General features: G+C 39.2%; 1 protein-coding gene across 2 annotated transcripts in view; it reads left to right on the plus strand.

The window, feature by feature from the left end:
• The window catches only part of Dchs2 (dachsous cadherin-related 2), a 216,929-nt gene that overhangs the window by 143,913 nt on the left and 48,607 nt on the right, over positions 1-24,409 (plus strand). For both annotated transcript variants that reach the window (XM_036191045.1, XM_036191046.1), the window contains exons 8-12: positions 2,725-2,879; positions 3,998-4,841; positions 7,676-7,915; positions 16,565-16,699; positions 17,145-17,354. In XM_036191045.1, coding sequence (XP_036046938.1) covers positions 2,725-2,879; positions 3,998-4,841; positions 7,676-7,915; positions 16,565-16,699; positions 17,145-17,354 — 1,584 coding nt within the window. The remainder of the gene's footprint in view (positions 1-2,724; positions 2,880-3,997; positions 4,842-7,675; positions 7,916-16,564; positions 16,700-17,144; positions 17,355-24,409) is intronic.

A 24,409-nucleotide genomic window follows, 5' to 3' on the forward strand; every position in this document is an offset into this window, starting at 1 on the left:
CCAAGTAGCTCTTCCAGTTGATGTCCTGGAACAGCTCACGTGTGCACTGAATGAGGAGGGGCAGAATATTTGTTGAAGCTTTGTGTTACATACTACACAATATGGTATCTTTGAGTGAGACACTACCATGAAAACGAACTACCTACAGCTTTATTTACATCGACCTAGACAAACCTTGAAATTTATCTGAAAAAACGCAACCCACAGAAGTTAAGAGCTTTAGTGCCCTTGAGTTCGTCCGTGTTTCCATTGGTGACTTTGTCAGAGATTCCTCATCACCTTAGCGAGGAAGCAAGATCTCCTTCCATGCTCCTTGTTCCCCACCAGGGGGCGCCCTGACTTCTTCACATAGAAACGTTTCAGAGCTATCCTGTTCTAGCACACTGGGGTGGAATAGCTTCCTACGACCCTTAGGTGAGTTAGATCTGTGAGATCTTTGCATCTTCCTCTTTAATTTTGAGTGTACTCAAAGAACATGAAACATCTATGAGAAGCGATGAAGGAGGAGAAGCACACACAAACTTACGCTCCACACAGTCACACACACACACACACACACACACACACACACACACAGTCACACACTCAGTCTTTCTCACACACACAGTGTTACACACACAAAGTCTCTCTCACACACAGTGTCACACACACAGTGTCACACACACACAGTCTCTCACACACAGTGTCACACACACAGTGTCACACACACAGTGTCACACACACAGTATCACACACACACACACACACACACTGCACTTCAATCCTGGCCAGCAAAGCCATACTTCACATGTTTATGGCCCATGGTCTAGAGGGTAGAGCACCCTTGTCAACTAAGAAGGTGACTCTCCACAGGAGAAAGATGCAGCAGATCTCCAAGTGTGAACAGATTCACTGTTTTTTTTTTCAGACTGCCATTCATATAATACTGAAAAACAATGAAAGTCATTCAATCTAAACAATGACACATGGATGCCCAGTGTACATTTCTGAGTGTCTCCGAGATGCTATTCTTATGGGTGCAGTTGGTTCTTCCCTTTCCCGCTCACCCGGTCCCAGGACTTGAGCTTGGGTTGCTAAGCTTGTGCAATAAATGCCTTGATCTGCTGAGCTGACTCACGGGTCCCCAGAGATGTTATTTTAAATTAGCTTCCACGATGGTGCTTGGAGCATAGCAATGTCTGCATCTGAGGATGTGTATTGTCTGGTTTTGCTTTATCTCATTACTAAGTGGAGGCAACTCTAATTAGAATATAGTAATATAACAAAATAAAAAAATTACAATAGCAACAGGATTTTTATCATTCATGCGAGCCTCCCACAGGATTCCCGTGAGACAGAAATGAGCAGATAAATCAGAAATCACAACAAACAGTGTTTCTGTTTCTTAGGTGCTGACTTCATGCTGCAAACTTTTCAAAGGCAGGGGTTCTCCTCTATTTATATCCTTTAAAGCTGGTAAAGAGTGAGTAGATAGATCTGACTCAACCATTGTGGGAACAGAGAATGACTTTGTACGCTTGGCTTTGTCTGAGGCTTTCATGCCATTTGAAGTATTAAGACTTAATTAAAATTATAGTCTATGATTTAACTAAGCACATCGTGGAGTGAACTTAAATTACTTGCATTAATATTAACTTCTGATATGCTTTGGTGTGTACATCTATCTACTTTACTTCAAAGGCCTAGAAATCATGAGTAACCCAGAAAGAGTGAGAACTCCTATACAGAATATGGTCTCACAAAACTAGCTTCCTCCAAAGGGAACCAGAAATACATGGAGAAATGACAGATTTCAGAGCTTAGACAGGAAGTCCACATGAAAAGCCTGCACTATCCTGCATATGACACAAGGAAATTGCTACAGTGTACTGGGACTCTGTCCAAACACCCAGGGGCCACTTTTTGAAAGGATCCTACTAATCAGTGATGAACTAATTTGAGTATCAGTAAAGATAATAATGGTGATATGCTGAAGCCCTTTCTGATAATGAGCTATTCATATAGGTTACAAAAAGAAGCTGGGAGCTAGAGAGAAAGCTCAGTGGTTACAAGCCCTCATTACTCTTCCAGAGGACCCAGGTTCAATTCCCAGCTCCCACATCAAGTGACTCAGAACTGCTTGTAACTTTAGCTCAAGGAGCTCCAATGTCCCCTTCTTTACTCTGCAGGCATCAGCAAGCAAGCACACATGCATATGCAAATTAGTTGGAAAGAAATGTCTTTTTATTGAAATGTTCCTGTTAATAAATGAAGAGGAAGATGAAGGAGAGCTTGTAACTTTAGCTCAAGGAGCTCCAATGTCCCCTTCTTTACTCTGCAGGCATCAGCAAGCAAGCACACATGCATATGCAAATTAGTTGGAAAGAAATGTCTTTTTATTGAAATGTTCCTGTTAATAAATGAAGAGGAAGATGAAGGAGAGCTACCTTACAAATAACAATTAAATTCATATTAACTATGCATAGAAATATGAAATCTAGAGAGATTAAAGTGGTGTTGTGAGCTGTTTCTGATACATGTGTGTACCAATATACTATAAAATATTAAATAGGGTAAATAGCTCCTCAAACCCCCAAAGAATTAAAGCCAAATTAATATACTATAGCTCTTCAAACTCTTAAGAAATTTAAAGCAAATACATGTTCTGAAGTATTTATACATTAACTGAATTGATCCCATCTTCTGCTTTCTGAATTAATTTAGTTTCTTCATTTTTGTGTACAGAATATCCTGCTCACTTTAAGATTGATGCCAACAATGGTGAAATCAGAACCACCACAATACTTTCCCATGACTACAGACCTTCCTATAGGATGACAGTCATTGCCAGTGACCAGGGAGTGCCCCCACTGCAAGGACAGGCAATTATTAATATTCAGGTAATGTTATCAACATAAAATGTAGAAGAACATTCTGAGAGTACCATTTGATTTTTAAAGCATTTGATAGATGGTATGAAGAAGACATTGCCAGTATGTGGATCCTATTTCAGGAGTATATCAATGCAATACTTACCTTCTTGTTGTTTGGAAAAAATAAAATCTAAATAACTTTTGAACTAGTGATGTGTAGTTCTTGACAAACTATCCTTCACTACAGAGACATTTGTATTGCTTTGGATGTGATGTGCAAATTGTGACTTTTCTCTTACTTCTGATTGCAATGAGTTGGTAAGTTAGCAGGAGGTCCTTGTACATAAACAAATGGCCACCGGATAAATCACATGTTTTTTTTTTTTAATTTTAAAGCTTATAACAATTACTTGAGACCCATATGTGAAAGCTTTGCATTAATCAAATACAGCAACACCAACAACAACAAAAGCAAGTCATGGGACATAATAAGAGAGAATTACCTACAGCCAGTCAAAATAACGAGACTCTTTATTAATCACATGATAATAAGCAATGTTAGCACAGTATAAATACAATATAGACTTATACATATATAATAACAAAAAGTTTATTTTCCCCAAGACTACTGTTTTCAAACTATGTCTTTCATAATTAATGTGTGAGTTAGAAAAATTGATGTGGTCAAACCTTTAGTTCTTTGTTTCAACAAAGACACTTGATATTTCAGTGACCAAAGGTGTCATTGTGGGTAGACTGATCTCTAGGATTTGTGATCATTTGGAGAATTAGTTGTCCAACATTCACATTGAAGAATTACCAAGTATGTTCCAGTCTAAGAACCATGCACAGCCTCACAAAACAGTCATTCATGTATTACAGCAAAGTTAAAGAGTAGGAAACTGTATTTTATTCTTTCCTATGTAGAGCAAATTTCTATCTTTTGATACATTAGAATTCTATTAAAAGGGGTTTTCTTATCATTAACACACATATAAAACACAAATAGAAATTGGCTTCCAATATAGTGTCATAATATGTATCATAATATATATTGATGTTTAAACTTACCTTTTAATAATGATACTTGAAGCTAGTTTCAAAGTACTCTTGTATGAACAGGTTTTTTTTCCTTCTTAATTTAGGTGATACCACTCTCCAAAGGGATGGTTTTTACATCTCAGAATATCAGACATTTAGTGATCCCAGAAAACACGAAGCCTACAAAAATCATGAGCCTGCTGAAGTCGCCTGACACCCTTCAACAACAACATAGTGGGAAGTTGCATTTTAGTATAGTTGCAGAGGACAAAGATGGCCACTTTGAAATTGACAGCTCTACAGGAGACTTGTTTCTCTCTAAGGAACTCGATTATGAAATGACATCTCATTATCTCATCAGGGTGATTTCTAAAGATCATAGTCAAAGCCCTCCCTGGAACAGCACGGTCTTCCTTAGTGTTGATGTGGAAGATCAGAACGACCATTCCCCATCCTTCCAGGATGAATTCATTGTGATAAGTGTAGAGGAGAATGTGCCTGTAGGGACTTTGGTGTATGTCTTCAATGCCAAAGATGGTGACGGCAGTTTTCTGAACAGTAGGATACAATACTTCGCAGAATCCAGCCATGTTGGAATGAACCCATTTCTCATCCACCCCTCTTCTGGCACACTGGTCACTGCATCTTCCCTGGACAGAGAGAATGTTCCAACTTTCATACTGACCATAACTGCATCTGATCAGGCTGTGAATGTGACAGACCGGCGATGGAGATCACTGGTAGCAGAAGTGGTGATTTTGGATGTGAATGACCACAGCCCCACCTTTGTGTCCCTTCCCATCACCTTTGTCAGAGAGGATGCTGAAGTGGGCTCCCTGGTGCACCATGTAAGTGCCCAGGATCCAGATGCAGAGATGAATGGAAAAGTAACATATAGCATCCTCTCAGGAAATGAGGACATGGTCTTCACGTTAGACAGGTCATCAGGTACAGTGCTCTGGATACGACTTCTAAATTATTTTATTTTATTTTACTAAATATTTTATTATGTTTTGTTTGAGAGAAATTCTCATATGTCCCAAGATGGCTTCAAAGCCACTGTATAGCTGAGGATGACTTAGAACTCCTGATCTGCCTGTCTCTGCTTCCCAAGTACTAAGATTTCAGGTATATGCCACTATGCCCAACTTTATAGATAGAAAATTTAACATGAGAACAATGTTCCTAACATTTTTATTCACAGAATACAATATTCTTGACTATGGACTGTTCAGTTTAACTAAAGGTCACCCTTTTTACTTAATCTAAACCATTTTTTTTTCCATTTTTCGGTCTCTGGATCTTTGACAAGCACCATTCCTCATGATAGTTCTGTAAATTTGATCACTTTAAAGAGCTTAGATAAATAGAATCAGGCAGTGTTTGTCTTCGTATGACTAGCTTATTTCAGTCAACACAGTGTCTTCAAGATCCAGACATGGTACCACATATAACAGAATTCTCTCATGATTTTTAAGAACCATAGCATGCATGTATCATATTTCCTATCTCTATTCATCTGCTGATAGACATTTGAGTTATTTTTAACTTTTACTATTATGAGCAGTACAGAAGTGAACTTGACTTCTTGGAGACCCTGACTTCAGTTCTTTTGCATAAATATCCAGAAGTAGTGTTGCTGGGATACTTGACACTTTAATTGTAATTAAACCAATTTTAAAACTGTTATAGCTTCTCTGGAAGGATGGGGCTTTATGACTCTTTTTGATAATTTAAAAAATATTTTTGAGGAATTGCCATACTGTTTTCCATTTGAAACATTTCGCATTAAAAACAACTGTGTGCAAGGATTTCAATTTCTCTGCATCCCTACCAACTCTTCTTACTTACTGTTCTATAGTAGAACCATCCCGGTAGTTGTTATGTGACAGAATTTACTTGGAAAGATAACACACACACACACACACACACACACACACACACACACACACACACACATGTATATCACAGATACTGTATTCAGAGAACTAAGTTTATTGAACTGTTTGTTGGTATTAACTGTGCTTTGTAGCTGGCTGTATCTTGTGGGCTGAGGATGCAATAGTTACCATCATGAATCTTTGAAGTAGGAGGAATAGTACTGTAAGTAAAGCAAGGTGACTTGATGCCAAATCAACATCATTATGCAAAGACTTCGGTGCAGAAATTCGCCTTTAGATCATGCAAGCCAGCCCTGATTAGTAACTGGAAATAACACACAGGTTTTAATGGCTGAATATTTTGCTCATTAGGGACATTGCTTTTCACAACAGTTGTAGCATTTTAGTTTTTACATCAGCATTTACTCAAAGGCATTCACTCTGCACAAATGTCACTGACATTTATTGGTCTTGCTGTCACCATGTTGCCAGGAGGCTTCCACTATTTTTTAATGTGATATAATAAAAAAGGGTATATGCAAAGTATCAGCCCTGTGAATTTGGAAATGAACTTTCCTTTATGTGATTTTTCAGGACATTAACAAAACTTATGGAGTACTATCTAATTGTCTATAAAATAGTGATTTCAACATGAACCTTAGGAGGAAAAATCTCAGATGTAAACTATTTGGCCAGCTGTGAAGAACGTTATTTGGAATTAAAGTGAATGTGAGGATTTGGAAGTTGTGAGCATAGTTGTTTCTATTCTGCTGGGAAATTTTATCAGAACATTTCTCAAATCCTGACATATGGTTCCCTTCTGAGGCTTGCATGAACACCACCTAAGTGCCCAGCTGACAGGAGATTCTCCAGACACAGGCTGATGATTTCTGCAAGAGCTGTGGCTCTCCTCAGAGCTGATTTAATGGTACTTTAAATGCTTTCCAAGATGCTCAAGGAAGGTCTGTTTCAGCCTGTTAAAGAGGAAGAATAAAATTGAATTGTGTCCTAGTAATGCCAGCATCATGAATCTGGAGCTATTACAATGGCTATTTCTTTTGAGGTATTTTTGAAGACATAAAATGATAATTGCAGAATGTATCCATATGAGATGGGAGTTTTCTCTTTTCCTCTCACAAGGCTCACGTTTCTAATAAAAATATGGCCCCAATGTCTAGAAGGATGGGTAATTATTGAAAAAAACTATTTCAAAAATCTGATTCAATATTTAATTATTTGAAGAAAAATTTTAGGAAGGTAGTCAGCAATCCTAAAAGAAATATATGACAGTTATTAACCTATAATGACTATCAGTGTAGAACATGGCACAGACATGGGTTATGTGGCTCAATGCAGTGGGATAGAGAGGTGGCTTATTTGTGAAGTTTACTGTATGAATTGTAACATCTGTGCCCTTATTGTTCATAAAGCAAATGGTGGTCAACCAAGAGTAGGTATAACAGAAGGCAAGTCTTTAACAGGAATCAGATGTGCTGCCCAACAGAGTCATACGCACATTTTAATAACATGGTTACTTCTAAGTGTGTCATGTGTAACAGAATCTATGTTATTGGAATCATAGATACTTTCTAAAGTGAGGGAAATGTTGTGCAGACTAATAATTTTGATATAGGCCCCTCACTAGATAATCATGTGGGATAGACTTAAAATTGTCATTTGTCTTTATAACTCAAATTGACTTTGCTGACCAAGAATGTTAGTAGATAATACATGAATTTAAAGTTGGCTCAATAAATAAATTTCATTCTCTTTTTTTATGATTCATCCTTTAGCAATGAAAGCTGAGTTTTTAAGCATGTGTTGCAACATAAGCTTCGGTAAAGTAAGTGGTCGTAAGCCAAACAACACCCGTGGCCTACCATGTCTTTTCTTCCAAAGCAGGCTTGCTGAGGACAGCTTGTCCTCTGGATTACGAAGCAAAAACTCAGCACATCCTGACCCTCGTGGCCCATGATGGTGGCACACCAGCACTTTCTTCATCCCAGACTCTGACAGTCACTGTCCTTGATGTCAATGATGAGGAACCAGCATTTAAACAACTTCTGTATGAAACCTCAGTTAAAGAAAACCAAAGTCCTGGAGTGTTTGTCACGAGGGTTGAAGCTGAGGACGCCGATTCAGGTAATCTGAAAACTGTGGAACCTAGGTAAATGACACCATCAAAAGCATGAAACAGTTACAGTCAGCATAAAATAGTAGTTATGGGAAAGTGAGTCTTATGAGTTGGCGCAGTGGGAAAGTGCTCGCCAGGGAGCCTAGTGACCTGACTTGGATTTCTGGAACCCTCTATGGTGGAAGAAGATAGCCGGGCGGTGGTGGCACACGCCTGTAATCCCAGCACTCAGGAGGCAGATGCAGGTGGATCTCTGTGAGTTTGAGGCTAGCCTGGTCTACAGAGCTAGTCCAGGATAGTCTCCAAAGCTACAGAGAAACCCTGTCTCGAAAAAAAAAAAAAAAAAAAAAAGAAGAAGAAAAAAAAAGGAAGAAGATAAATAATTCTTGAATGTTCTCTTCTGACCTCCACATGTGTGCTAAGCCACATGCATGCATGTGTGTACACACACAAATAATAATAGTAAATTAAGAAAAATAATAATTATGGGAAAATGGAGTCACTACCTATCTTACATAGCAAGTATTTTCAGCAACATACATGAAACAGCTATAAATGATATCTGTTTTTATCTAGCATCTATTTGAATTAATCTTTATTATTATTTAGAGTGATACATACCTAATTAACATGTAATTTATTGATTTTACTGAGCTAGCAAACAGAGGTATACATATAATTTCTCAGAGCGCACTGGGTGCATTGAGCATGAGGACTCTAGTGATTCTCCATCTTCCCAGTGTAAGCCAGACTTGCTCCAAGAGATATGGAGCTGATATCAGACTGCTTAGGTCTGAATCCTAGAATTATCTCTTATGCATGCTGTGTAACTTTGGAGAAGTTACTAATCCTCTCTGTTCATCTTGTGTGTAAAATGGGGACAGTTGTGGCGCTTAATATGTAGTCCCGATATTAAGTATGAAGGCATCACTATGTGGAAAGAGAGTTTATACCAATATCTGTCACAGTGAATAGCCAACATTCACTCCTGTTTCTACTCTTATAATGAACACAGAACACAGACACACAACTCTGAAGTGAATAGTTACTGTGACTGGGAAGTGATGAGTGCCTCCAACTTGCTTTTGAGCATCGCTGGGGCTCTTTGGGTGTTTAAGATGCAATAGACTTAATGATATTCTGTTTTTATTTTCAACTAAATAACCATAAGAATAGATAGCTCAGTGTTTGCTATTAACAATACATTCTGAGTTCACTTCAGAACAAAGCATTTAATTAGCCGGTCTTTAAAACTCACATGTGTAAGATTTACATTTACAAATGCCGTAATGATGTTTCTACAAAACCAATAGTGTGGCAGCCCCATTTCTCTCCCCTAAAAGATTAGTAGAGTAAAAGACAGATTTTCTTTAGCTTTCAAGCTAAATCCTATATCCCTCAGCTGCTCTGTGCTCTTGGGATACACCACAGTGCAAAGATGGGCCCCTGACATGAGTTGGTCAGAGATGCTAGGGACCCTTTTCAAGGGCTCACATAATTTTCCCTGTTTGACCATAGTGGGGCAGTGTGATCAAAGACTTCCTCACTGTACTCAGAAAGGCGCATGCTCACAGCTGTTCTTGGTCTGGCTTAGAAGTTAGCTTTGGAACTTTTCCAGCACTGTTTGCTTTAGGGCAGCAGTTCTCAACCTGCGAGGAGACATGACCTTTCGCCATCGGAAAAAAACAGATATTTATATTACGATTCAAAACAATAGCAGAATTACAGTTATGAAGTAGCAATGCAAATAATTTTATGGTTGAGGGTCATCACAACATGAAGGTCGCAGCTTTAGAAAGGTTGAGAACCACTGCTTTAGGGTGGTAGGAACAACAACGGGGAATACACAAGCTGTGCTTTTCACAGCGATCCTGGGGAGCACACAGGAGCTGTGCATCTCAGTTGCCTTCCTTCAGTAACTCTGCCTTCCAAGGTTTCCAGCTGTAAACAGCAGCAAGATCTGGCACGGCACGGAGCCACCTCACAATGTGGACTACACAGGTTGAAACCTCTGCAGACTTGCAGCTTAGCCACCTGCAATCTGTTCTCTCCTTGACCTTATTTTGTTAATTTTATTTTTGGGCGGGAAAGGAGAGAAAGGAATTTTTCTCAGATTTTTTGCATTTAGTCACAAGAAGTGACTGCCATAAGTAATTCCTACTATTTTTTGTTGTGAAGTTGCCTAGTGTTAATGTTATTCCTATTGAGTATATTTGAATTGCAACCTTATCATTATAGGGATCAAAATTACTACTGAAAATTCAGATATACTTATTTTTTTGTGGCTTTGCATTAATAGAGGTTTGAAATACAACTTACATCATCCTAATGCTCATCTAATCTTGCATGTCTTGGAGATGGTTTGTGTTACTGAAAGTCTTCACTTCGCAAAAAAATTTTTTTTAATTTAAAAATTTAATTTTTTTGGTGAGAATTTCTTATGAGTACTGTATTTGCTATGTTTTCAATGAAGCTAGATCTGTTAAGCTGGTGTTTATGTAAATACCTGTGACTATGTGGGTGTATTTGAATATATTTCCTCTCGATCCTTTTTCTTCACTAAGTTAAAACAATGAAATAGGATTATGCATGAGAATTAAATGACGTAGTCAAGATTTTAACATAACTGGCATCAGGTTGGAATTTATGAATGGTTTACTTTATAGTATGTATTAAAAAAATACCATAGTGTTACTTAATACCAAAGAGCTGAGCATATGTGTTCTGGCATTCTAGAATGCAGATTTTTGAAACGTAAGCACTTAGTGCTGTTTGGCATTCAAAGTCCAAAGGGATTTGAATGTTTATATTGTGTGACTCACTCTCAATCTAGTAGGACTTTTTTTCTTGTATTAAGAGGAAAAAAAACACAACTACCAGATTTTTACTGAGGTATTAAAATTTTCCCAGCATTTGGTACCTCAACAAGAGCTCCATTGTTAGTGTGCAAAGGGGACTGTGGCTGCCCCGGCTTCCTGGAAGAAGAGGCACCTCACAAGGTAGATGACTTTGGGGTAATGACACTCACTCAGTAGTGGTGGAATGTGACACTTTAACACAACAATACATTGGTCAGTAAGACGGTAGTTTTTTATTCCATGCAAATGTCCTCTCTCTACCCAGTGTCATCTTGAATAAACTACATCTGGTTTCCTGACAGGACTTTCTCTGTGTGTGATGTACAGCTGTATCCCGACAGGACTTTCTCTGTGTGTGATGTACAGCTGTACCCTTCAAAACCCACTCTTGGAGTCAGGGAAAAGCCATAATATTTGACCGACTCAAATTCTGACACTACTGTTCATATTATTCCTGTAACATCAGATATGTAAAATGTGGGAGAGAAAATGTTTTAGAAGAAGAGAAGAAGGTAAATCGGGCTTCCCTACCCCTCAGACTTTGGAGTACTACTGGTATTATCCTTGTTAGGGTCACAGGTACACCTTCCAAGAGAAGACTTGCATGTGCTCATTAAGTCAAAGGGTTAAGATGCTAAAACATCTTTTTTTTGTTATCTGGCCATGAAACTAGAGCTTTGCACATGCTAGGCAAGCGCTCTACCACTGAGCTAACATCCCCAACCCTAGATGCTAAAATAAATTAATATATGGCATCTAATAATAATTTCTCTCAGTAGCAGACACTCTCGCTGGCTGTTAAGTTTCTGATATCAATTTCTTGATCATGGTATCTCTTCTGCCAGACAAGTATAATGTCACGTTCTTCTTGAAGATGTGTTTCCTCTGGCCATCTAATGACACAAATACCCACCAACTGCTCAACTGAACTCTGTTGTGGTTTCCTATCAGCTTGACGTCTGAAGCTTTCCAACAGCACTTGCTGGTCTCGTGTCAGCCCAACCCAGAGGTGCATGCACCAGGAGAGCTGGAGGAACCAGTCACCAACCAGTCTCACTTATTCTCTTCTTGAGTCTAGAGACTTTCACTTTGACCACATCCTATTAGGGGAATTTAGAGGGTAGTTAGGCCATTGGGAAAGTAAAAACTGGAGTTTCTCCATCTAAGGCCATTGCCAGCGTAGCCACAGTGACACGCTAATGGCTTAGGCTACTACTTCTGCTAATCTCTTACTACTGTTCTGCTGGCCTTTAGTTGGAATCTGGTTGGCTCATACTATGTAGATTCTCTCTACATAGATTCCAGCTATAAATGCATGTATAGAAAGGGGGAAATGAATAAGGACCGATCATGGTCTCACTCACTAGGAAGGCAATCTTTGTTAAATTTTGATCTAAACTCTAATTACTTTATATTTGTTGATGGTCTCCTTTCTACACTATAAACTCTTGGATTCAGTACATTTTACTTTTTTTTAGCCTCAGTTCTTAGGGTGGTGAGAGATATGACGTAGGTACTCAGTCAGCACTTTTGACCTCATGATTTGAGAAACCAAAGCCCATGAGTCATAGATGCCTTCAGGTTACCTTTAATCTTTGAAATATGTTTATTAACTTATTTTTCACTATCTTCAAATAACCAGTGAAGCATATCCTCTTTTTGGTTTAGAAATGTCTGAGGGTGTGAGCATTGTGTCATTGTTAAGGACGTAAAAGACAGTCTTCCTAATTGGAAAATAATATTTTACGTTATCCCTAGTAGACACAAAATGTCAGCAAGTATTCACAAGCCAATGTTCTATTCTGCTTTAAGACATAGTTCTTTCTCATGTAGTTAAAATTGTCTTTATATATGTTCCTCAGGTTTATGACAATGTGAATCTATTTGCACCTTGCTGCCTGCCATACTGCAGACTCTGCCTATGGGTTTTAGTGGACTTTTGCATCCCCTTGTCTCTGGTGTATATTTGCCACCCAGTGTAAGTCCAGTCTTCCAGGAGATTCATCTTGTGGCTCTCATAGTAGATTTGTGATCTTCTATGAGTTAAGCTGAGAGTTTAAAACTTCAACTTGTAATTTGCTTTCTGTAAATTATGGTGACATTTGGTTTTCTAACCAGTCTGAGTCTTTTATGATCTGACTTCATCATAGTCCAACCCTAGTGGTTGGCTCTCCATGCTATCCAAAAGTGATGACTTATTGGCATTCTCTCTCCTGTGACAAGACACTCAGCACTCTGGTCAAGGACAAAGAGTCCAAATTCCCTGATATGCAAGACCTTCTCCTTGTGACAAATGTTCTTGCCAGTCCTATTCAGCCAAGAATATTAGCTGCTGATACTGTTGCTTGGCAGCTGAGTAAGCAAAGCAATACTGTGAAGGTGGGGGTGAGGAGTGGGAGATGCGTGTGCAAGCAACTATCATTTAAATAGAAAGGAAAGTTTGGAACTCAGAGGACTGACTATAAGAGGAGCCTTGCAGAATCTGGATCTTGGAATGTTAAGAGGACAGAATAAGCACTGACTGATGATACAGTATACTTTTAGGAAGAAGACATTTTCCCCTTTTAAAATATTTATTTATTGATTTTTTTGTGTGTTTTGACTATTTTACCTGCATGTGCCTACATGCATAATGTGTGTGCAATGCTCATGAAGGCCAGAAGAGGGCATAGGTCTTCTGGAACTGAAGTTACAGATGAATGTAAGCCGCCATGTAGATTCTGGGAACTGAACTCAGGTCTTCTGAATGAATACCAAGTGCTCTTGGCTGCTGAGCTGTGTGCTCAGCCCCTTCTTCTCCTTTGGACTTTCAGTCTCCTTTTAGTGTCCCTTTGTGACAACTCTTGGAAGAAGACCCTTGGAGGAAGCCATTGGGCAATGAGGGTGATAGTCTCAGACTCCAGTATATCACAGGCGTGGAAGCATAGATTTAGATTTGAGACATAGAAGTTTAAGCTTTGTCTTAAAAAAAGAAAAAAATACAGTAAGAACAAACAGGAAATGGCAATTACAGAGGCTGCCAGCAAAATGAAACTGAGTATGTTCAGGGAGCAGAAAGGAAGTAAAGGAAAGCAGGAATATAGCAAGGTGTGAGCAAGGGTGTGAGCAAGGTGTGAGCAAGGGTGTGAGCAAGGGTGTGAGCAAGGGTGTGAGCAAGGGTGTGAGCAAGGGTGTGAGCTGTGAGAAGAGTGGGAGGAATAAATAGGGTCCTCATCAGGAGGGATTTTGTAGATGCTGGTGAAGTGTGTGAATTTTATTTTGAGTGCATCCATTCTTTCTTCCTCTTTACAGATTAACTCTTGTTCACCTTCACGATCCTACAGAGTGCCCCTGCTTAGTCTGCCATGCCACATCATGTAGCATGGTACTTGAAGCTTACTTGTCTGCACTGAATGCTGTACTATAAGCCTCATGAAGAGAAGGACTTTATGGTCTTCCAGGCACTAAACTTTTGTCACTGGCCTGTCACCTTAGAACTTTCCATGCTTACTGAGTGAAATAGTGAACATATTGCCTTTAACGCATCTTCTCTGAATCTACCCCCCCCCCAAGTCCATCCCATCCCTCTTTATAACTCTTGATTTGATTGTCTACAAGAAAGGAGATCTGGAGACCAAAACGGCTGTCTGAGCGATCTTTCCAAGTCTATCATTCAGTAAATGTGCTTGAATGATTGAGCACAGGAAGGAAGAAATGAAAGGAGACAGAAAGGAAGAAAGGAAGGAAGGATGGAGGGAGGGAGGGAGGGAAGGAGGGAGGGAGGTTGGGAGGGAGGAAAGAGTTAAATAATCAAATAAGCAAATAATTGGAGTTCAATATGAATACACGGTATTATCTAAAGTCTTTGATTAGGAAAGGGATAGACGATTCTGTATTCATCTGTGCCTTTATCCACTAGAGCAAGACGCTAACTAATCTATGGCTAGAATAAGCCCTTTTCATCCCACTTTGGAAACGAGGAGTAAAATATGACACAGAGAAACAACCAGAGACTGCATCTCAATTATAGAAAGCTTTTCTAGCATGTGTGAGGCCCTGGATTCCATACCTAGCACCAAAACAAACAAATGACTGGATAAATAGATTAATAAATAAACAAAAACTTGAAGCAAAGAAAAAGAGAGCAAAACATTTCTCTTTCTACTTCTCTTTCCACGTTTTTTCTCTTCCTTTCTCTTTTTGGATATCAGTCAGCAATGGAGGATACCATGGAGGAGCTAAAGTAGGTAAGAACTAAAGAGAGCCATTCGTTTTATGATCAGAAGAATCATTGCTCATAGTAGAAAGGATGGCTAGGATTGACAGTGATTTGAAGGTTGCTCGAGAGAATGACAACATCCTTAAATGAAATTTGGCAATATTGAGGAAGACTTAACTTTTTAAATTAAGATATTTTTTATTCATTTTACATACCAATCACAGATCCCTATTCCCTCCTCCCACCCCTTCAGCCTCCCCCGCCTGCCAACAAGGACTTAATTTTTGTAGTTTTAGAAGACAGAAAAAAATACAAAGGAAAGACTAGATACTTCGGAAAAATTCCAAGCCTGAGCAGTTGATGGATTACTTCTGACATTAAGATGGGCAGATAGATGCAGAGCTGAACGTAAATTCAAATGATTAAGGGAATTTCTTTCTCAAAAATTCCTTTCTTTCTGAGAAATACAAAGGAGCCTGTGAGCACAAGCCAGGATGTGTTTGATGGGAGACCTTCAGAGGAGCTGTGACTGAGGACAATCATGGATGATGGTGACATTTGTGTGAGCTTAGCCTGTGCTGTTAGGACCTTCTCTCCATCTCAACGTCTGTTGGATAACCAAGGAGAGCAGAGAAATGGCTGGGCTAAGCTTGGGCTGCCACTCAGCTGGGAATCTTCAACCCAAAGTCACAAGACTTGGGGAAGAAGCAAGTTTGATGGAGTGATGCTCAGGCTGGGAGGCAGAGGGGGAAAAAGTCATTGGTGGGGTGCTTTCAAGGGGCATGAGGAAGAATTCATGGGGCTGCAGGAACTGAGGTCTAATGTTAGATAGTGTTGTCTGCACACAGAAGCAACTGGTCACACCCACATCCTTCATTACATGTGCGTCATGAAGATTGCACTAAATCTTTGCGGACACCGACTTCCAACTTGCTTAGTAAGGTAATGGGATTAGACGAAGTCATCTCTATTTCTCTTCTATTTTCTTGTTCTCTTGTTTGTTCTGGACAATTACAAGGGTGCAAGGAGGAATAAGCAAGTAACGACTTACAACCACAAAAATGGGAAGAATTATTTTCAAAATGCGTAACAATGTGGTATGGCACTCTTCACACACCAGATAGGAGACCAACTGCTAGGTTAAACGCAAAACAAAGCAAGAACAACCACACAAGCAACCCCGCGGGCCTGCCCTCTGAGGTTGAGAATAAACAGAGTCCTACAGCTGAGCACAAGGTTTTTAAACAAGGCTAATCTACAGAAATTGTCATCTGTCCCACAAGTTCACAATTATGTCATTAAGTTACCATCAGGGGTGTTAGGAGGAGTAATTAGGACTACATTGTAGAGTTGCTCACTCCTAAGAAAAACTTTTATGGGAAGGAAAAAATCCTAAGCATTCACTGCGGGTAAGTCTCATAAGGCTTTTGAAAACTGAGCATTTCTGCTCATAGGGCCGTCATTCCAGAAGAACAGACAGAGGTATTGTCTTGTACTTTAATTTGAAGACTTTTTAATAATCTCACCTTTCTCATCTGCAGCCTGATATGTTCCTATGAAAATGGTCAGATTACCAAAACTGCTTTATTTTTTTCCTTAAGGAGTCAATGCCAAGCTTCAGTTTCAAATCATGCCGGGGCCTGACTTTGAGTTGTTTGAGATCAACCCTGACACAGGAGAGGTGGTGACAAGCGTCACATTTGACCGAGAGGCTCAAGGAATCTTCACACTTCGAGGTAAGGGACCTGCTCCACCCCCCCCCCACTATGTAATCTCAAGGGATCTAGAAGGATTATTAGTGAGACTTAGCATTTCGTTCACAATTTTTAAATTTATTTAAAAATGTACATGTATGTGTGTGTGTGCCTACTTGTCTGTATGTGCACCATGTGTATGCAGTACCCATGGAGGCCTGAAAAGGCTGTCTGACCCTCATTGAATTGAGATACAGGTGGCTGTGAACTTCCTAATTAGGTGGGCCTTTGGAAGAATAGCAATTTCTCTTCAGTGCTGTGCCATTTCTCTTGTCTAAAATTTAAGGTTTCTGTAAGATGACCATAAGTGAAATATTACTGGCCCAGGGTCACCCAGCTAGTTCAGTCTCATGCTATGTAGCTGGAACAAGGTATCTTAGGTATGTAGTGACAGCCACAACCCATCCTTCTCTGTGTTCAATATCAGTACTTGTGCAAGATGGTGGCGTCCCTTCACTGTCCAGCATGGCAACCATCATCTGCACCGTGGAGGATGAAAATGACCATGCTCCAGAGCCTGTTGTCCACAGTCATGACATTGAAGTTCTGGAAAACCAAGATCCAGGGGTTGTCTATACTGTGTTGGCTTTTGATATGGATGCTGGCAACAACGGAGCTGTTACTTATGGCATAGCTGGTGAGTACTGGAAAGCCAGCATTCTCTCTGGGTACTGACCGATGCGGGTGGTCTGCTGAGTTTTCTGTTTAGGTGTCTGTTATATTTTCCTGCAAAATCCACACCCAGTGGGAACTGCTGCTCTCTTCTTCCCCTGGAGGGAGGGGCTCCTGCCTCTGCCCACCCTGGATCAGCACCCTCCAAATTTTCTAAGGTCGTGGTCTTCAGAGGTTTTCTGAATTTGTTTCTATGCCAATACTAGGGCAAATGCATCTAGAACAGATGGCTTTTTTCCTACTTTTTTGCTTCTTTGTACGATCGCTTATTTTATTCTTTACATCTTGAGTTGATAATTCCTTCTATACCCTATCACAATTTACCATAATGAAGTAGATTTTTATTCTTATACCAATTATTGTCACTGTATTTTCTATAATTGAGTATCTACATATATTGAAATGGAAGCTATTTTAAAATTTTAATAAATTTAGAATCTAAGCTTACAAGTTATTGTAGGTTGGGTTGATCTTTGCAAGATTAAAATATCAAAGATATTGTCCAAGTTTTTGCGAATAGTTTATTAAAAACAAACTTGTGCTGGAAATGAATCTCTTAATAGAATTGATAGATCCCTTTTTCCAGTTTATGAATGTGAGGTTTCCTTCCTTCCTTCCTTCCTTCCTTCCTTCTTTCCTTCCTTTCTCCTTCCTTCCTTTCTTCCCTCCCTCTCTCCCTCCCTCTTTCTTTCTTTCTTTCTTTCTTTCTTTCTTTCTTTCTTTCTTTCCTTCCTTCCTTCCTTCCTTTCTTCCCTCCCTTCCATCCTTCCTTCCTTCCATCCTTCCTTCCTTCCTTCCTTCCTTCCTTCCTTCCTTCCTTCCTTCCCCAAATCTCATAATGTTCCCCAGGTTGGTCTTGAAATCCTATCCTCAAGGTTCCTTCTGACCTAGCCTCTTGATTAGCTGGGAGTATAGAGCAATCTACTGGCTTCAAGTAAAAGAGAGAACAACAACAGGTCTCCTGCCAATCTTCTTTTTCACAGACACACGTATGAAAGGAACTGTCCACATTTTTAAACTTCCTTAGTGCTAATCAATGGAGTTCAGGGCTTCAGAAGCTTTGAGTGCATGCTCTTCCTCTAAGCTGTACTCCATCAGCCACTCTTGTGCAGCCTGAAAGCCAGAGGACAGTTGATAGGAGTCAAGTGTGGTGACGTATTGTGGACCCTAATAAAATTTGCCTGAAGATCAGAGAACAGAACAAGCCACTGGATTAAACAGAGAAGCCAGGCAGTGGTAGCACACATCTTTAATCCTAGCACTCGGGAGTCAGAGATCCATCTGGATCTCTGTGAGTTCAAAGTCACCCTGGATTACATGAGATTGACTCAATCTAGGAGGGAAACACAGCCAGGCAGTGATGACACACACCTTAATCCCAGCACTTGAGATCTCATGCCTTTGCTGGGGAAGTCACACATGCTTTAATCCCAGTACTAAGAAGGAAGTAATATTGCAGGGCAGAGAAAGGTATATAAGACATGAGGAGACAGGAACTAAAGGCTTTTCAGGCTGAGGAGTCCTAGAGGTGAGATGTGGCAGTGGCTTGTTCCTTTGTCTCTCTGATCTTTCAGCATTTACCCCAATATCTGATACAGGTTTGTTTGTTTGTTTTTTTTTTTTAATTATAAGACCATTAGAAATTCAAACAATAGTCAAGTTAGTGCTTGGACATTGTCTGAGTTGTATATTCCCCAAACCAATTCATAGCTTCTGCTGTGACTTACCCATCACAGGAAATTGAGCCGATTTTGTAATTTAGTTAATAGCAAAGACCTTTTCTGTAACATGATTCTTAAAATGTCTTATTAATAAAAACAAACCCAGTGCCTGTTATTAGAGTGAACGCTGGAAGATCAGAGAAGCAGAACAAGCTACAGCCACCTCACCTCACCAGTTCCTCAGCTGATCCTGTTTCTCTAGACTGGAAGCCTCTGAGTCCTCATCCAAATGGGTCTCAGCTGAACTGCCGCTAAAAGCTTAACTAGGCTCTAGTTCCTGGTCCTCTTGCCTTATATACATTTCTGCTTCCTACCATTACTTCCTGGGATTAAAGGCATGTGTCACCATGCCTGGCTATTTCCAGTGTGGCTTTGAACTCACAGATATCCGGATGGATCTCTGCCTCCAGAATGCTAGGAATAAAGGTGTGAGTGCCACCATTTTCTGGCCTCTGTATCTAGTGGCTGTTCTGTTCTCTGACCCCATATAAGTTTATTAGGGTGCACAATATTTTGGGGAACACAATATCACCACACTATATAAAGTAGTATGTGTTCTTAAGTCATTAAAGCCAGTCAATATTTCAATACCGAACATCAGTGGGGGGAGTTGATCAACATTATCAGATGAGAATGACCTCTTATTTGTCAGTCAATTATTTTTGTTTGAGTAAGGGGTGATAATAGAGACAAGTATGACTGAGTAAATCTTTATTTATGATCCTAAGTGTCCTAGTTTGTAACTCTGTAGCTATGACCAACACCATGGCCAAAAGCAACTTGGGAAGGAAAAGGTTTATTTCATTTTACAGCTTACAGAACAGAAGAGTCAGGGCAGGAACTCAAGGCATGACAGCGACTCAGAAACCATGGAAGAATACAGAATATTGGTCTGTTCCTCGTGGCTCATATTCAGCTCCCTTTCTTATATAACCTAGGATATCTGCCTAGGAGTGGCACTGTCCACAGTGGACTGGGTCAACCTACATCAATCATTAATCAAGAAAATGTCCGCATAGTCTTATATACAGGCCAGTCTGATGGAGGCATTTTCTCTGCAAAGTTCCCTTTTCCCAAATGAGCCTAGTTTTGTGTCAAGTTGACCAAACCCTAACCAGTACACTAGAAGAATTCTCAGGCAAAGTATTTTTTAGCAGTAAAGTATATAAGCTGTGCTTCTGGGAACTGCCTTAGAGCTATATGTTTATAGATACTCCTTTGAAAGCTTCACATTATGTAACCCCTGACATACTCAGACATTATTTTAGATATAAACACCATTTTTTTTCATGTTAGTCTTTTGTAATAATAGCAAATTACTTGAGATAATGAACTTGCAAAGGGACAAAGTCTATTTGGGCTCCTTGTTTAATTCATAATCAATTGAACCATTACTTTAGGACTGTAGTGGGACATCATGGCAGGTATACACTCAAATTAGACTAAACTTGCTTGCATTGCGAGCTAGGGTAAAGGCTGGAAAATGAGAGCTCCCATGATCTGCTTCAAGGACACATTCCCTAGAACCTACAGGCTCACCAGGCCCACTTTGGAGAAAAGTGTTTTACACATGGGCCCCTGGGGCCTATTCAACATAAAACTCATTGCATTTACCTAAATTAAGTCATGACTGTTTCCTTCCTGTGTCTTGTTTTTCCACCTTTATACTCTTAGAATGTGCCAATTTCCTCTGTGTGCCTATTATTTTAGAGTCTTCTTCTTCCTGCTTGCTCAAGTGCAGATTATATAACTGCCTCCTAAACCTCAATGTTCTCATAAACTCTTACCTTGATTCCTCAGTCTTCCTCCTAAAGCAGAAACCTGAATCCTAGCTCAGCCTAAAATCCTTCCAGTTCTCCCCTTTAGGTTCTGCAGTGAAGTATAAACCATTTGTGGTTTGACCCTGCTTTCCTCTCAAATCCATGTCTTTACTTGTGACAACCCCTTTCTTATATTATACAGCAAACTCCAAGGGAATCTACAAGACATTTCAGCTACTAAGTGCTCATATTTATGGTACTTTACACAGTCTTTACTTTACACAGAACACTGTCTCCAAAACTTGTAGTCTTGTTTCTTCCCATTGAAGGGTGAATTTGGATTTTATTGTTTCCAGTGGCATTTTGTGGCCACAATAACACTCTATACACTGTTGGACCCCTGTGTACCCATGCCACCTGAATATGTGTACTAAGAGCATGCCCTAATGTCTGGATCCTGACCTATCTTTCCTAGACTATAAGTTCTTGGGAGCTAGATCATATGCCTAACTCTTCCTGATAGTTCCAATATCATGCATATTTATAGTATAAAGTAGGAGTTCATAATTGGCAGATAATAGGACCTCACTGAATGTTTGTTGACCAAATGAATTTATTTCTCAATCACAAATATCATACAATGTAGCAGAAGTTTCTCCTATCCTACCCGGTTCTGTTGCCCTGTAGCCACTTATAAAATAATCACTCAGAGGTTTATATTAATTACCAACTGCATGGCCTACGGCAGGCTTCTTGCTAGCTAGCTCTTTCATCTTCAATTAACGCATTTCTATTTATTTATGTATTGCCACATGTTCTGTGGCTTTACCTGCATCCCATTACATGTTGCTCCTTGTATGGCAGTTTCACATCTCCTCCCTCCCTCCTTTCTCCTCTTATTATCTCTCTTGGATTTTCCTGCTTGGCTCCATCCTGCCTTGCCATAGGCCAATGTAGCTTTATTTACTAACCAATGGGAACACCATATATTCATAGAGTACAGAAAAACATCCCGCAGCACTTCCCCTTTTCTGTCTAATAAAAAGGAAGATTTTAATTTTAACATAGTAAAATTATATATAACAAAGTAGTTATCAACCAGGAATTACTGTTACAATATCTAGTCTATTTATATTTGGCAAAATTAGAAAATATGCTACCATCTCTCCTATTTTGTGAATCTAAAGTTTTATGCCTAATTTTCCTTTTATCATGACTAAGGAAAGCTATACTTATAACTATCTAGTCTTCAATTCCATCAAAGACCCCAGAAGGATATAATATTACTAAGTAAACAGGAAGTGCATTGTAAACAACTTGCAAAAATCTAGAATGACAGACACATCTGGATGCCTGGACAGGCACCCAAAGTTCCTCTGCAACATGGGGGCATCCTTCTTCAGCCTACAGGCCTAGAGTCTCTCAGTCACTTGTATCCTGCAGAATGTCTGGCAGTCTCCTCTGTGAAGCAGGAACCTGAAGGATCATCTCACCTTGTTTTGGCAGAATTGAGTGATCATTTTCCTTTTGGTCCTGCCTGTCCAGTTTATACAGCATCCTGTCAAACATTCAAGGCAAGGGCACTTTTTTGCCCAGTGGCTAACTTTTGCCACAAAGAAAGCAGACTCCATAATGAGTTTCTTTGGTGCCTGTCATCCTCTTTGAAGTAATTGGTGCTGGCAGAAGCAGATGTGTCTCATTGTCCAGAAAAGTCTAAGATCTTAAAATATTTTAAATGCCATATTTTTGTAGGACTTTGAAGTGTTTGAAGATTACCTACCTAATGGAAATATATCTTTGTATATCTAAAAAACGTAACTAACATGACTATAAATTTGACTATCATAGAAGAGTAATTATTAACCTGTATTTCTTAGTTATTTATACATTACAATGTAAATGAGTTGCATAAACATAACATCTTAAACAAGAATATAAATACATATACAGTATAACAAAATTAACTTTAACTTTGTATCAATAAACCAAAATCCATAGCAATGTAAAACATTTTAAACAAGTTGTTGCTCCTTAAAAGTAGATTCGATAATTTATCTGTTTATCCTATCATATCCACATCCCCTTTTCTTCTATAGAAAGAGATTGCATTTACAATAATCCTCCTTTAAATAAATATATATAAACAATATTTTGGGAATTTGGGTGTAGCTGCTCATACTACTTCCTGTTGATTGGGGGTGCTGGTAATCTTATGGGGATCCTGAGAAAATTAAGAATTATAGTGAAATCTTCACTGTAATAGTCTGTGAGGCTATATTGACCTTTCAGGGGGTCTTGGTTGATCAAACCATATTAGCCTGGAAGCAATCCACAGGTTCTCGCCTTCTGTGGAAACATAAGAAGAACCTCTTTTCCAAAGCAATGTATCATCAAATATAAATTTTAAAGTCAAGATACCTTTAAAATATATGCACTGATTTGACTAAGTAGCCTTTACAATCAAATGTATTTCTGCAGTTAAAAATCCCAAAAACAATGCAATAATATACAGTATCCAGATTCTTTCCATCCTTTTATATTATCCTTATTGTCTCTTTAAATATTTTATTTTTAAAACTATCTATTTTTTTTATATAACTGTCTCTGTTCCTTTTCCAAGCCTATGTACATTTTTACACACACTATAAGCCATTTAAGAGTTTTATTCCATCTGAAGCTGTCTTATTGTGAATCTTTAATCATTTTTTGACCATTGATTTAAACTATAGTGTGTCTAGAACCAAAGAGGCAGCCCTGGCTGCTGGCTCCGCTCACCTCACCTTCCCAATATGGCAGAGGTACCTTTATTGCCAACTCTGAGGGATCCATGCTCACCGCCAACTATGGGAAACACTTGCCCAGAAAGACATAACTATGAAGCTGTTTTTAACTCCATATTAGAATCATTTTTTTAAAAAAAGTTTTCTCAGATTTTGGGTGGAAATTCTTGCTATCACATTTAGGCACTAAAATGTAGCTGGAAGTTTCTCCAGTCCTACCCAACCCCATGGTCCTGCAACTTCCTATAAAATAGTCACTCAGAGGCTTCTATTAATCACCAACTGTATGGCCTATATTGCAGGCCTCTTGCTAGCTAGCTCTTTCATCTTAAATTAACTCATTTCTATTTATCTGTGTATCACCACATCTATGTATCAGCACGTGTTCTGTGGCTTTACCTGGGTCCCATTACATATTGCTCCTTGGAGAGCAGTACAGTGTCTCCCCCACTCTCCTTTCTCCTTTTATTATCTCTCTTGGATAATAATCTTCCCCACCTGGCTCCGTCTTGCCTTCCATAGGCCAATGCAGCTTTACTTACTAACTAATGAGAATAGCATATATTCATAGTCTACAGAAAGACACCCTACAGCAATACAATGCATCTGACCATCTCTATGTTGGATGTAGATTAGCTGTGTCTTATAAATAAAAAGACACGATTCCATTCCTGAGCACTTTGTTCTTGTATGCTTTAAGTGCTTACAAACTAGCAAGGCCACATGCCATGGAGCCTAGTACTTTGATCCTACCACTCA

The sequence above is a fragment of the Onychomys torridus genome, chromosome 6 (genome assembly GCF_903995425.1).
Source record: "Onychomys torridus chromosome 6, mOncTor1.1, whole genome shotgun sequence".
Taxonomy (NCBI): Eukaryota; Metazoa; Chordata; class Mammalia; order Rodentia; family Cricetidae; genus Onychomys; species Onychomys torridus.